This window comes from Paroedura picta, chromosome 1 (assembly GCF_049243985.1).
Source record: "Paroedura picta isolate Pp20150507F chromosome 1, Ppicta_v3.0, whole genome shotgun sequence".
NCBI classification, from domain to species: Eukaryota; Metazoa; Chordata; class Lepidosauria; order Squamata; family Gekkonidae; genus Paroedura; species Paroedura picta.
Window position 1 is genome coordinate 110909109 of NC_135369.1, and position 15303 is coordinate 110924411.

At 43.4% G+C, this 15303-nt stretch overlaps 1 protein-coding gene across 23 annotated transcripts in view; it reads left to right on the forward strand.

Moving 5' to 3' along the window:
* The window catches only part of EPB41L2 (erythrocyte membrane protein band 4.1 like 2), a 114663-nt gene that overhangs the window by 18814 nt on the left and 80546 nt on the right, over positions 1 to 15303 (forward strand). For 22 of the 23 annotated variants that reach the window (XM_077353050.1, XM_077352878.1, XM_077353000.1 and 19 more), the window contains exon 2: positions 13084 to 13532. In XM_077353050.1, coding sequence (XP_077209165.1) covers positions 13098 to 13532 — 435 coding nt within the window. In that variant the 5' untranslated portion in view covers positions 13084 to 13097. Of the gene's footprint in view, positions 1 to 6996; positions 7018 to 13083; positions 13533 to 15303 lie in introns of those variants that run through there. The other variant, XM_077352887.1, reaches the window with a different exon arrangement.

Genomic DNA, 15303 nt, shown 5'->3' on the forward strand with positions numbered 1-15303 from the left:
ACTTTATATTTCTGCTGACTGTTATTTTGTAGGGAGTTTATTCTTTTAGCTTTGGGCTTTGCGTGCTATACTGGTGACTTCAAATATATTTTAGTTTGCTGTTCTTTTGCTGCTTTTAAGGCCTGTAGTCAACAAGAAGGGTTGTTGTTGTTGTTAGGTGCGAAGTCGTGTCCGACCCATCGCGAGCCCATGGACAATGATCCTCCAGGCCTTCCTGTCCTCTACCATTCCCTGGAGTCCGTTTAAGTTCACACCCACTGCTTCAGTCACTCCATCCAGCCACCTCATTCTCTGTCGTTCCCTTCTTCTTTTGCCCTCAATTGCTCCCAGCATTAGGCTCTTCTCCAGGGAGTCCTTCCTTCTCATGAGGTGGCCAAAGTATTTGAGTTTCATCTTCAGGATCTGGCCTTCTAAGGAGCAGTCAGGGCTGATCTCCTCTAGGACTGACCAGTTTGTTCACCTTGAAGTCCAAGGGACTCGCAAGAGTCTTCTCCAGCACCAGAGTTGAAAAGCCTCAATTCTTTGACGCTCGGCCTTTCTTATGGTCCAACTTTCACAGCCATACATTGCAACTGGGAAGACCATAGCCTTGACTAGATGCACTTTTGTTGGCAGGGTGATGTGTCTGCTTTTTAGGATGCTCCCCAGGAGCAAGCGTCTTTTAATTTCTTTGCTACAGTCCCCAAGAAGGGTAGAAGTGTGTGTGTGTGTGTGTGTGTGTATATATATATATATATATCTCATTGGGAGAATGCAAAGGACAGATAATATGATGAAAAGAATTTCGATAGCATAGGGTTATCATTGCTCTTTACCGTAGGTAGAAGCTTTTATACTGCCCTATGAGAATGGCAGGAAGACTGAATGATGGTGCTTGTAATACTCTCATGCTGGGTGGCTAGAGTCCTCGAGTTAATACTAATGCGATGGGGCATTTCTGTAACATCAAGTACATATGCCGTTTTGGATTATTATAGTCTTTTAACTGGAGACTAGGTGGCTGCTGTCAACAATTATATATGCACAGAGGACACCCAAATCTGAAAAGTATTAATTTCTTCAATGTTCTTCCTGTCTTTGACTTATTGTAAATGGACATCATTCAATACATGGGTCATTGTAATGCAACAACAGTGAATAGCAGACAGTTCTGCTCATCATGTGATAAACATAACAACAAGTTCCTTCTTGACCTCATTTGAATAGGATTTCAGTTCACCAGTGCATATTTTTGGCAAGCTTGAATGGTTGGATAGCAGTTTGTGTCCCTTTTGGAATTGAATTTGACCTTATGTTGGCTGATGTAATGCGAGTATCTATTAAACTTGGCTTATTCTTCAGGAAAATGTTAAATCATTTTCTCGAGAGAATAAACTTTAAAACTGAACTATAGCTGTTAGAGTTCTGGGAATTTTTTTGTTTACAGGATGGCTTTGTTTCTCAAAGATAAAGCTCACACATGGCTACTTAATCCTTGTTTTTTTGTATGCCTGAAGAGGCAATTGAACAATTGAACAGGAGATATCACCTGAGACAAAATTAGCACTGAGCATAGTACTGTACATAAAATATTTCAAACTCATGAGTCTGTATATTGTTAATGCCTTTTAATATAGCGTGAGCTAGCTTTAATTCAAAAGAGCGCTTTCTACTCTGTGTGTACCTATAACTGGTGCTATAATTTTCTTTTGGCCTTTGCTAGATTAAAGGTATCCTGCATAAAATATGCTGTACACCTCAATATAATAATTTTTTTAAAGGTGGGTTGCATGGCTGTATCAAATATGTCAAGGACTTCCAACCTTTTGTCTGAAATGTTTTTACTCGGAATGATTGTGTTGCAGGGAGATAGTGTCGTGTGGGAATCTATGCATATAAGGAAAGACTTTGCTGTCTGGTGCTTTGGTGACTAGTGATTTAAGCTATCTTAATTAAAACTGAATAAAAATAAAATAATGACCACAGTGGAAGTAAAAGTCAGTGTGGTATAGAGCAAGGAAAGATGAAACTTTATTTGCAACTTTGGTAACCAAAATTAGGCCTGACCACTGGAAAGTTTTGAGGTAAAAAAGCAATGAGAAAATAGATACTTGTACCAAATGATATGTACTAGATGAGTATGCAGTAGAAAAAAGCCAAAAATAGTACTCCATTAAAACCACTTAACTTCCTTAAAAGTATCCCAGATTTCCACATGCTGTTATTCCTTTCCTCCCCATTGAAATGTGATACCTTGTAAATTCTGCCCAAAGCAGAATTTGATGATGCACTTGTCTCTGTAGAATTTGCTTTTTATAGAAACTTGCCAGTAGTTATGATAGTATCTTATGTGTACGACCTTCCTTTATGTGTTTTCTTTCAAATAATCTTTTCCCCAGAATATAGAAATTCCCTTTACAGCAGAATGACTACATTCTAGTCCAGCCCCTTATATAAAGCATTCAAAGCCCAGCATTTCTCCTTGTAGATATGGATTAGAGATAATTTTATTGCTTACCATTATCTTTCTGATAGTGTTTGACCTCACGTTGCTGAATCTGAAAAATATCAGGAGAGTGGGATCTTTTTGTTTGTTTGGGACAATAGTTATAATCCCTGGAAGAAAACATTGCAAAGGCTTTCAAAGTGAAAAGAGTCAATGGAAATATTGAAACTCTGGCGAATATTGAAACTCTGGAAAACATCTGAACAACATGATGAGCCACTGTAGTCCGGATAAGTTTGATGGCTTCAGGTGGCTCTCAGAACCCAAAGTGGACAAGTTGCTGGGGGTCAGTGAGGGCAACCATCTGCCCCCTTGATCCCTGTCTTGGTTGCTCAAAACGAGGGCCCAGCAGATAGGAGGCCTTCTGGGAGATATTATCAATCTCTCTCTGTCTATTGGGGAGTCCCCGGAGGAGGTAAAGGAGATGGTGGTCTATCCCTTACTGAAAGAAATATTGCTGGACTTGGGGGATCTGGCCAGTTATTGCCCAGTGTTGCATTTGATGTTCCTGGGCAAGGTGGTTGAGAAAGCCATGGTGGACCAGCTCTTGGCCTACTTGGTTGAAACTTCGGGGCTCCATCCTGGCCACGGGTTAAAGACAGTGCTGGTTGCTTTGATGAATGATCTCCAGCGCCAGCTCGATCGGGGCAGTTCGGTCTTACTCGTATTACTTCATCTGTCGGCTGCATTCGACATAGTCGACCATGAGTTAGCCCACCACCTCACTGGGGCCGGGATTTGAGGGACAACCCTTCAGTGGCTGTGCTCCTTTCTCCGGAACCAGAAATAGAGGGTGGCTGTTGAGGAAGAGTTATCGCACCCCTATTGACTCCATTGTGGGGTCCCACAGGGGCTAGTATTTTCCACCACATTATTTAACATCTTTATGCGCCCTCTGGCCCAGCTCATTTGGAGGTGTGGGCTTGGTTGTAACCAATATGTGGATGATACCAAGCTCTATCTCCTCATGGAGGGCTGCCTGGACTGCCCCTGCTGCTGGCTACATTTGCTAGTTGCTTGGAAGCAGTCGTTGGATTGATAGAGCAGAGTCATCTGAAACTTAGCCCCTCCAAGATGGAGGTCTGTGGCTGGGCAGAAAGGAGGCAGGACAGGAAGTGTATTTACCCACCCTGGCTGGGGTGCATCTTAACATTATGCCCTTGGCCAGAAATTTGGGAGTGATTCTAGATACCTCCCTTTCAGTGGAGGCCTGGGTCACAGGTGTAGCCCACACGACATTCTACCATCTTCACCAAGCGAGGCCACTAGTGCCTTACCTGCCCTCTGACCGTCTGGCTACAGTGATCCATGCAACGGTCACCTCCAGATTAGATTTCTGTAACTTGCTCTACCTGGGCCTTTACCTTGGGAGGCCCATATTCAGCCTGTCCTGAGACAGCTGCATTGGTTGCCAGTTGTGGACCGGATCAGATTTGTATTAATCTTTAAGGCTATCCAGGGCTTGAGCCCTGCCTATCTTAGGGATTGCTTATGCCCCCCTCAGGGTTCCTTGCTGTGTGGGTGTGAATCTGCTTGTGGTCCCTGGCTCCAGAGAAGGACGCTTGGACTTGACCCAGGCCAGGGCTCTTTTGGTCCTGGCCCTGAACTGGTGGAATGGGTTCCCAGAAGAGCTGAGGGCCCTGACGGAGTTTTCTCAGTTCACAAGGTCTGAAGAATGGAGCTCTTCTGCCAGGTATTTGGTTGAGGCTGGGTTTCTGGGGCAACTGGGGCCTCTCCTCTGGCCAATGGTATACCTCTTTGCGATCCTACCACTGGGATGGTTGAGTGTAGATTGGGGATTATGCTGCCATTTTACCAGTTATTTTGGATTTTTATGGTATTGGGGATTTATGACTGTTTTAATGGGGTTTCAATCTGTTTTTTGTATAACCCGCTACAAGTCTACTGAGAGTGGGGGGATAAAAGTCTAAATAATAAAGAAAATAAAGAAAAATTTGGAGATGTGTGCTTTCTGAGCTTACTGGAGGGCATGGGAAAGTCAACATTTTGTGGTCTCGGTTAATCTGTGTTACAAAGACTGACCAACAGCTGGGGGGAACCTCTGTTGATGGTGACAGATAATATATAACACTCAACTACTTCTTAATTGAGCTCATGTAGGCAACTGGAAAGGTCTATCTGATGAAATGATAGAAATGTTCATAGGGTGAGCATTCTCTCTTCTCCCTCAGAGGCAGAAGACATCTTGGGTGTTTCTTACCCCTAATCTCATGGAGGCAGGACTTTTTTCTCCTTCCTGTTTCCTGTGTGGATGTGCCAGTGATCCTCTTCCTGTGTTACAGGGGGAGCAGCTTTTCACTGTTAACAGCCTAAATATATTTAATTCTAAATTGCTTCTATTCTTACTTCTATTACTTCTTAGCTCTATACTAGTTTCCTTTAGTGCTCCTAGTGGAGGTCATTTTCTGTATTCTCTTTGGAGAATGGTTGATTCTTCGCTCCTAGTGCGACCCCCCTGCCCTCCGGTTACAGTAAGTCTCAAACATTTTGACCTCCCCTTTTAGTTTGTTCTGCAACATTCTAGGCCTTCAATTTGTTTGCATTCAGTCACCATTTTTGACAGGGGAGGGGGGAGGGAACCGTTTGACAATTTCTTTCTGGCAGTGTTTGTTGCTCTGAAAATGGGTGTAATTGGTGGTTACCATGCCCAGGAGTTCTCTTTTGTGGCTGCCACCTGGAGATGTGGGCCACCTGATGAGATCAGAAGGCTCTCACTGGGCTCCTTCTGTAGAATGTACAAAAAGGAACCTTTCAGGAGAGCATTTTACTGAAAAGTATAGTGTTGCAATTTTTAATGTTTATATTATTTATTTACTTAATTTATACCTTGCCTTTGCCCCATGTAAATGGTTTTTATTGTATAGTTATTGGCTTTCAGTTTTGTAACCAAGGAAGATCTGGATTGCTATGCAGAGCAACGCAATGGCAAATCATCTCTATTCACCTCTTGCCTCAAAAACCTTGAGGGGTCACCATGAGTTAGTTGCAATTTGACAGCACTTAATTATTAATTTGCATTGAGGCTGTGAGAAGCATGGACTACAAATGAAGCAGATATGTTTTATTCAAAAACACCTTTAGAAGAGGTGCTTTGAGCACTGCCTTCCAAATTTTTAAAGGCACTTTCCCTTGAACAGGAGTGTTTATTCAAAACAGACAAGAAGAGTTTTCTCTTCCTATAGAGTTGATGCACGTTTCAGCTGTGTTTTTACAGCTGTTTTCATGTTTCCAGAGGTTGGCTGGTGAAACTCCTTTCCTCTGTTAAAATGCTAGCATGTTTCATTATCTAAAATACTGTTAAAGTAAAAATGACCTTTCTGGACATAACTGTTAACATATGGGTTCGTCCATATACTGAAGCAGAGCTAAGTAAAATTCTACACCAGGGCTGATTCTGCACTTCCTGCTGCATTGAAATAGATTTGAACTCGGTTCTTCCTCTATCCCCCCACCTCCCCATTGAAACAAAGTTTGCTACACGTGATTAGGGAAGCATTAGAAGGGGGGAGGGGAGTCAAGTGCAGCAGGAGCCTCTTTCTTTTCTTAAAAGGGAGGGGCAGAAAGCAGGGATTCAAAGGGCAAAAACCGTTGACAACTGGGAGCACTCCCCCTCATTTAGCTGTTTTGGACTTCCTTGTTCAATCTCTTTAATCTTTAAAGCCAAGAACCAGGAGCAGCCTGTCTGGGGCTGGGTGTTGTTTCAACAAGGGAATCATTTTTCTCTTTTCTTCTGACTAACCATGATCCTAAAGTTAGTGGGGATGGGGAAACGATTCTGGCTAACCTAAACATCTGCATTTGCATGCCACGTGTTGTCAGGGTTAGGTACAGGAATGAATCCAATGGTCCCCGATATCAAAGCTCCCATTAGGAAATAATGGCAGACATTAGGGAAGAAAGTCCTGACTTTGAACAAAAACTTTTAAAAGCAATTTTGGATTCTGGGAATAAGGATTTTTTTTTACACTTGAGAATTCTCTTTAGGGGTTGGCTTTTAACTGCGCATCTGCACCACACATCTGTGTGAGCTTGACAGCTAGCCATCTGAATGTAGCTTTAGTCTGTTTAGCAAGGCAAGACATATAATATTAACACCATTATGTGATTACTTGTTTTTAGTTTCTGGGATCAAGTGATTGTGCCTTAAAATTGGATAGTGTAAGAGCTTAACTATAGCCCCCTACTGAAACAAACCTCTCCTGAGACATATTTCTCCTGAAGTTAATCTCTCTAGTGTTTTCTTTTCCTTTTGTTTTGTAGAATAGATAGCAGAAAAACAGTTGTATTTTTGACCCAAGTGCATTTTCTGGCTGCTGAAATGAAATGAGGTGGAACTAAGCTTTGGTTTTCTATTGGGTATATGTTTCTCTAGCAGAGTCAGGGCTTGGGTGGGGCCACTCTTGTTCATTAAGCTGTACAAAGAGACTGGGATTTTTATCAGCTGGATGTCTATTTTCTGATGAAGAGGAATTCTATAGAACTAGTTTGATATGTATAACAATTACATTTACGTAAGTTCACATTTATCTTTTAAGGTTGTTGAGGAGCAAAGTGCAAAACAACTGGGGTTGAACTAGCTTTAGACAAAATGGGGGAAAGGATTGCTTTTAGTTGGTTATTTTTTTATTGCATAGGGTATCAGGGCATATATGTGTATGCAACCAAGCATTAACTAGATGTTACTTGTGTTGTGGATGAATATTGAATCACGTAGCTTGAAAATGATCACTTGATGAAAAGAAAGAGCTTTGTGACTTTATGTTGATCTTAACTCTGAAGCGGTTTAGTTTGCAGCTGTGTTCTGAAATATGGAAACTAATATGCACTATTTTTAACGAGTATGAAAGGTTGTATATTCAGCTATGAAAGTGTACCTACATTACTTTTTGTCACAGTTGTCTTGAGCAGCTACAAACCACTTACTAGGCTAAAGGTCAAGAGCCTGAGTCATATTGGAAGGGTGGTACAGAAATTTAATAAAATAATTTTAAAAGGTTGAAAAATTAGTCTCAATAAGAGATGGTATAATATAAGAAATAGCTAATGGAGTTCAAAATGCAAAATGTAGCCTCAAACGTGCAAAACGCTAACAGCTTGTAATGATTTTAATGCTTTGTGGGGGTTATCTAAATTTCTTTAATAATAATAAAGTATTATCTTATTTTTATTTCAATGATTTGACCTGCCTACTGTTTAAAGAAACAGAGGCACTTGTTTGTGTTTCTACATACCAAACACAGATTGTTCTGTGCCCACAATGTTTCTTTTCATGCTTTTCACACTGCAACTATATTTGAATCTCATGCAGAAAAAAAATTGTGGCATTCTAAACCAACAGAGATATATTGGCAAATAGAATTTATGTTTGTCTGATAGCATGTAAATAATGCAAGAAGTTATATATTTATTTATACAGATATACTATATATATATATAACTACTTAACCAATGGGTTTGTTGTGATTGATAAAATGTGTCTTAAACCATTAGAGCAGGCTTTCTCAGGTTTTTTTTATCATTGAGAAACCCCTGAAACATTATTTGGGCTTTGAGAAACCCCAGAAGTTGTGCAATTGTGCAGAATATGGCTAGGAAGCATAGCTGCCTACACACCCTTCTGGGGCCCCTCTTATTCCCACCCTCCAAGGCCCATCATGGGCCATTTTTGGGATGGGTAGGTTGTCATGACCATATATGGTCATATTACTTGATAAAAGTTTAACAAATTAAAAAAATGTATTAAAAATTAACTCCCACCCATTCTCAAAATCCTTCCAGGGCTGTCAAGAAACATCAGAGTTTCACGAAACCTTGGTTGAGAAAGCCTGATGTAAAGGCATGATTTCTCTCCTGAGGTGGAAAATCTTGGTGGTTGATTGCCACCATCCACTCAGGGAGGCAGAAACTACTTTTTTCTTCCTGTTTCCTTGGCGGGAGTCACCCTCTCTTCAGTTCTTTTCCTGCATCAACTGGAAGAGCTGTTTATTTCAGTTGCTGTCTTACTTCTCTGTTCCATTCTACTCACTTATTACTTAAAGTAAAGGTAAAGGTATCTCCTGTGCAAGCACCGAATCATGTCTGACCCTTGGGGTGACACCCGCTAGCATTTTCTTGGCAGACTCAATACAGGGTGGTTTGCCATTCCCTTTCCCAGTCATTACCGTTTTACCCCCCAGCAAGCTGGGTACTCATTTTACCGACCTCGGAAGAATGGAAGGCTGAGTCAACCTTGAGCCGGCTGCTGGGATCGAACTCCCAGCCTCATGGGCAGAGCTTCAGACAGCATGTCGGCTGCCTTATCACCCTGCGCCACAAGAGGCTTCTACCTATTACTTATTATTCCTTATTTCTTATTATGTTAGATTTTCATCTTAGCCTTTCCTACTTATATCTTTAAATTTTCTCTGCTAACTTTCTAAATTCAGCAGTTCTAGCCTTAATTGCCCTGCATATATCTAACTTTGAAGTACCTCCTTTGGATGTTTGGGAAAAGGACAAAATGATGGCAACTGAATCTCCTGTGATTTATGAAAGGATGAATTAATTTTTGGCAAAAATGTTAGGTCTGTTCTTTGTCTTTATGAAAAATTCATAATTCTTTTCTAACAGACAAAGCTCCCAATTCAGAAATTCTTTTGGCCAATGTTATGACTACCAGAAAAATGGCTTTAAGCCACATAATCCATAGGGGAATTGTTCCTATTGGTTCAAAAGGACTCCTCATTAATGTCAGCAGTACCACCTGAAGAGTCCAAGTGGGAAACCTATGAACTACTGGAGAAGAAATAACTACTGCCCCTTTCAGGAACCATCTAACATGAGGATGTTGAGAGAGAGGAACTCCCTGTATAGAAAGACGTAAGGTCACCAGTGCTTTGATTTGTCTATGTAAGGTGGAAAGCTTTAAATCCCTTCTTGCAAAAAGTCTAGGATGACCTTGAGTTGAAGACGTAAGTAATTAAGCCTTTTCTCCTACAATACCTTACAAATGACTTCCACGAGGAATTATATATTCTCATAATTGAGGCATGCCTGGTTGCCAAAAGGGTACCTACTACTTGGGGACTAAAACCTTCACTGATTAACACTTCCCGCTCTGTAGCCATGTGGTCAAGCACAGCCACCCTGGACCCTGTCACTGGCTTAACCTGTAACTTCAAAGGATGGCCCACCGTCAACCCAGGATGGCTGTGAGCCATGGCCTTCCAGGCCAGAATGGAGCCACCAGGATAGCCTTCACCTGATGGGACCTTATTTGAGTATCCTTAGTAATATTGGTAGTGGAGGGAATGCATAAAACAATCCCTTTAGCCAAGGAGACATTAATGCATCTACCTGTTCCACGTTTGGATGGAAAAATCTGTTGAACCTGGAAAGTTGATGATTCTTTGAACTGGCAAATAGATATACAATCAGCTGCTCAAAATGTAGACAAATTTTCTTGAATATCTCCAGGGCTAAGGCCCATTCTGATTCCAAGACGGTCTCTTAACTGAGCCAATCTGCTTGAATATTCAGCTCCTCCTGAATGTGCTTTGCTTTTCTCTCTGTGTCTCTGTCTGTATGCCTCCCTCCCTTTTGGTTTATAACAACAACAGATTGTTCTGTGCCCACAATATTATTTGAGTAGCTCCTCTGTGCATGGCCTGCTACAGTGATCCCCCTGTTTGTTTAAGTAACTCTTGGCTGAAACATTGCCTGTTCTCACCAGCAGATATTTCTCAGGCAAGTAAGGTACAAATTTCTAGTTCTTCCCCCAAAGAGAGGAACTTCCCCTGTGACAGATTGCTGTGCTTTGTCTACCATACCAGCCTTTATTTTACTTGTAATGGAACCATGCTCGTTTACTGAGTAATCTGCTCTTGGAAGGGTCTGACAAACCTTTGCTGTTGTCAAAGGTATAATCTTCTCCACTATAGTCTCCGTGTTTGCCACTAAGAGACCAATTAATATGGCTAATGGGGAAAGAGGTGAACATTTGTTCTTTATGACTGTTATCACCAGGTCCCAGGTTTTGGCTGTTCTTTTGCTGTTCAGGAGTAACTAGTTCTTTTGAATATTTGTAAGGACCCCTAGAGGTTCCAGATTCTGGCTAGGAACTTTTCTGCAGATGACCAGGCACCTAAAATTTGTCAAAGTATCTGTGGTCTGCTGTGTGTGTTTTACTGCGGGGGGACGTCAACCCCTGGTCAGCGACCCGGTACTGGGCCGCCGGCGTCTGTGCCTGCCTCCCCCCCCGCAGCGAGAAGCTTGCCGGGCCGCGAGCAAATGGCCGGCAAAGCGGCCGCTTTGCGCATGGCCTGGAGAGCTCGCAGCGGGGGGGGGGGAAGAGGCAGGCGTGGCCACCAGCATGCAGGCGGACGCAAACACGCCTGCGCGGTGCTGCTGTGCATGAATTTTTGCGCCTCCGGAAGACACAAATGCGCATGCACGTTTGAGTGGACCTGCCATGCATGCGCATTTGCACCCGCCGGCGGGGCACATGTGCATTAGCACAGTGCATGCGTGTTTGTGTAGTGCTTCCGCACGTGCACATCAGTGCCCTACCGGCAGGTGCATGCGTGTTAGCGGCGCGCGTGTATGGAGCCCCGGGCCGCCGGCTCTCCTCCACCCTTGGAAGCGGTCCTCAACCGGGAAAGGGCTGGGGACCACTGATTTAGTGACTCCTTTCTGGATGGTGCTCACACAAGGATGTTGTTGAGTTAGGTTGCACGCACATGCCCTTCTGCCTTAAGTCTATTATCAGTATAACCATGAGCTTCATGAACTCCTGGGGTGCTGTGGTCTACCCAAATGGAAGCACCTTGAACTAGTAATGCCTGTTCTCTGTGCAAAATCTCAGGAGCCTTCATAGAATTATAGAACCATAGAGTTGGAAGGGAACTCCTGGGACATCTAGTCCAACGCCCTGCACTATGCAGGACACTCATAACCCTATCACTCATTATTTTCAAAAAAATCCCATGTTTGCTATAATCTCACTCCTGTTTCAGTTGTGTGACGCTTGAATGAATGAGATGTGCTAGAATTTAGTTAATATTTATTCCAGTCTTTCTTTGGGTCTCAGTGTGGTATAAATTGTTCAACCATTTCATAGAATTATGAGGGAGCCTCCAGGGTCATCTAGTCTAACCCCCTGCACAATGCAGAAAACTCACAACTACCTGGACACCTACAGTGACCCCAAATTCCATGTCCAGATGGTGCCTCCACTCCCAAAAAACCCAGAATCCCGGGTCAGTCAGGCCTGGAAGAAATTTGCTCCTGACTCCAAAGTGGTGATTGGCATTTCCCTTTGCCTACAAGAAAGGGCTACAGGAGCCAAGCACTGACACAATCCTTTTTGCCTGCCCATTCACAATCTGCCTAAGTTCACAGAATCAACATTTCTGTCAGATAGCTATCTGGCTACTGCTTAAAAACTTCCAAAGGAGAACCCACCACCTCCTGAGGAAGCCTGTTCCACTGAAGAACTGCTCTGTTGGGAACTTCTTCCAGATGTTTAGTCAAAAATTCTTTTGAATTAATTTCAACCCATTAGTTCTGATCTGACCCTTTGTGGCAACAGAAAACAAATCTGCTCCATCCTCTATATCAGTGGTCCCTAACCTTTTTATCACCGGGAACCGGTCAACACTTGACAATTTTACTGAGGGATATCGCTGCCGCCTGAGCCCCTGCTCCACTTGCTTTTCCGCCGGCGCCCCTGATTTCCCGCTGCCCACTGGGGGGTGCTGCCAGCAGCAGCTGCGCAGTGCCAGACCGAGGTGAGCCCCAGCCATGGCAGCCGCCAGAGAGCACCAAAGGTGAGCCAGTGGCAGAGTGACGGGGCAGCCCCCAAGGCAGCAGCTGGGGAGGAGGAGCCACGGTCCAGTACCGACTGATCCACGGACTGGGACCAGTCCTCGGACTGGGGATTGGGGACCACTGCTTTATATGACTTCATTTCAAGTACTTGAAGATGGTTGTCATATCACTTCTGTCTTCTCTCCAGACCACGCCCCCTCTCTGTATTTTCACATAGAACCTGTCGAGTTTAGCTTAGATTGAGTTAGTGTCTTGTCCACAGTCACCCAGCAAGCTTCATGGGAGATAAGCGATTTTAACCCAGGTCTTCCATGTCCTAGTTTAACACTCTATGGTAACTTTGATTGATCCAGAAGATCCGGGGATTTTAACCCAGGTCTTCCATGTCCTAGTTTAACACTCTATGGTAACTTTGATTGATCTAGAAGAAATTATTCTTTATTTTTTCAAAAATAATAGTTAATTAATTAATTTATGCCTTGATTTTCTCCCCAGTGGGACTTAGAGTGGTTTACTAGGTTATCCTGGTGTGTGTTTTATGTTCAAAAAACAACTTAGACTGGTTGTTTAATCAGCAGTTGATTAATTACGATCCAGCAGTCTTGTCACATTTAATTTCAGTCTTGTCAGCAATTCTCATTACTAATCTTTGCACACTCTTTCTGTATATATTTGCACTTTATCCTGGAGTTGTGGGCCACGGTTTGGATATCTTAATAGTCTAAAATTGCTTCAGAAATAATATATGTATGTTTATATTGTTTTAATAGCACCTCCAGTAACCATGACAACTGAAGTTGGTCCAGAAACCAAAGTAAAGGAGTCAGAGAAGCTGGAAACAAATGCAGCAAAGGAAGATGCTGGGGATGCACCAGAAAGTCAAAAGGAGCAGGAGTCTGAAATAGCAGGTTCTCCCCAGAATCCACCTAGCCGAAGTAGCCCTAGAAGTTCAAAGAAGGAAAAGGATTCATCTGAAAGCAAGGGTATTTCTCGCTTCATCCCACCCTGGCTTAAGAAACAAAAGTCATACAGCTTGACAGAACCCAAAGATGAAGATAAGAAGAAGCAGTTGGTAGTAGTGGAGGAGGATGAATGTCCTGTTCCAGAAGAAGCAGCTCAGCTTAAGGAAAAACAGGAAGACTTTACTGAGAATCAGCAAGAAGCTAAAATGAATGACAAAGAAGATGAAAAAGATTCTGTTAGTAGTGCTGAGACACAGGTATGTATTGGAAAGAAAAACCATTAATGAAAGCTTGCCTATAGAGGATTTTTAATAGGTTTAAGTGTCTGCTAATTGATATATTCTGTTTGCACGTAACTGGACCTGTGTAAAATTTAGTGGCTGAGAGGGTTATGATGGAGAGACATGCTTAGTATTAAGATGTCAATTTTCTTTTAAATATTAACGATTATAATTTGTCCCTTAAAAGTGAACAAGAAATGAAAACAAGTGGGACAAGTTGGGGAATCATTAGCCTTCTAACAATCTGTTCTCTTGCCTTAAAGAAAGCTAGCAGGGACGTTCTCCTAAACCAGAACCAATTTAAACTAGCATAAAAGCCGGTTGTACCAAAAACATAACGGGCTCTAGCCTCCCCACTCATCCGGGCAGCTCCGCCAAGGCCTGGTGAGACTTCGGCAGGGCTGCTTGGGGTGCGTGTGAGCTCTGGTGGAGGCTTCCTGCCTCAACCCCCTCCCCCAGGCAGCTCTGCTGAGGCCTGGTGGGGCTGCTCAGGGTGGGCACGAGATCAGGAGGGGGCTGCCTCCTTCCCTTCACTCCCACGAAGGAAGCTCTGCCGAGGCCAGGCAGGGCAGCTCAGGGCAGGATCCAACTTGGGTGGATGCAAGCTCTGCCAGGGGCTCCCTGCCTCCCCCCTCCCACACCTGGGCAGCTCCCCCAATTCCTGGTGAAACGTCAGCGGGGATGCTTGGTCCAGTGGCCACTTTACCTGACTACCACCTCTTCATGCAGCTGGAAGATGGAGGGGGAGTCAGTCAGGAATGGGACATCCCCTACCTGTGATTGGTCCTCTGGGTGGTTGAGTGCCCTCCCCAAGGGCCAGTCGGGGTTAGAGACAGGGATAGAGCATCCCCTGCCTGATTGGTGCTCTGGGGAGAGTTAAGTAGTCGATGAGTCCCAACTCCTCCCACCATGCCTGTCCAGCTTTATGATACAGATTAGAACTTTTCCCTTCACTATATTAGTATGCCATAGATCAGTGGTCCCCAAACTTTTTATCACCAGGGACTTGTTAATGCTTGACAATTTTACTGAGTCCCGGGGGTGTTAGTCTTTTGCCCCTGCTCCACTTGCTTTCCCACCGGTACCCTGACGTCCCGCCGCCTGCTGGGGTGTGCTGCCAGCAGCAGCTGCGCAGTGCTACGCCGAGGGGGAGCCCCAGCCATGGTGGCCGCTGGAGAGCACCAAAGGTGAGCCAGCGGCAGAGTGGCTGGGCAGCCCCTGAGGGCAGTAGCCGGGGAGGAGAACGAGGAGGAGCCTGGACCAGGGGTTGGGGACCGCTGCCACAGATCTATAACCAAGGTAAATATGGGCTAATAGGCTAGTAAAGTTTGAATCTTAGTGGGGTTATGTTAAAGGCAATAGTTTTATTTTAATTTTCAGTTTATTGATTATTTTGAATATACTATTTTTTCAAATTTGATCTCTGCCCATGTAAGTTCTTTAAAAACGCTTTTCTTTTCAGGTTGGTTCCTGTACTGTGAAAAGTATTGCTACAGGGAAAGTGGGGACAGTCTTTGTTATGGTTCCCAAATAGCTTTGATGTAATTCCCCATAGAAATTTTTATAGTGAATTTGCATTGCTCAGTTGAACAAGGAAAGTGAAAAATAGAGGTTTCTCTTGCTAGTTTCACACAACTCCAATTTAAAACCACTTTTCCAATGGAGCTACAGTAGGGAATTAAACTTTTAAAGGTGATATTCCTAATTGTAGCCATTCTTATTCATTCAACCTTAAATGTATTGATAT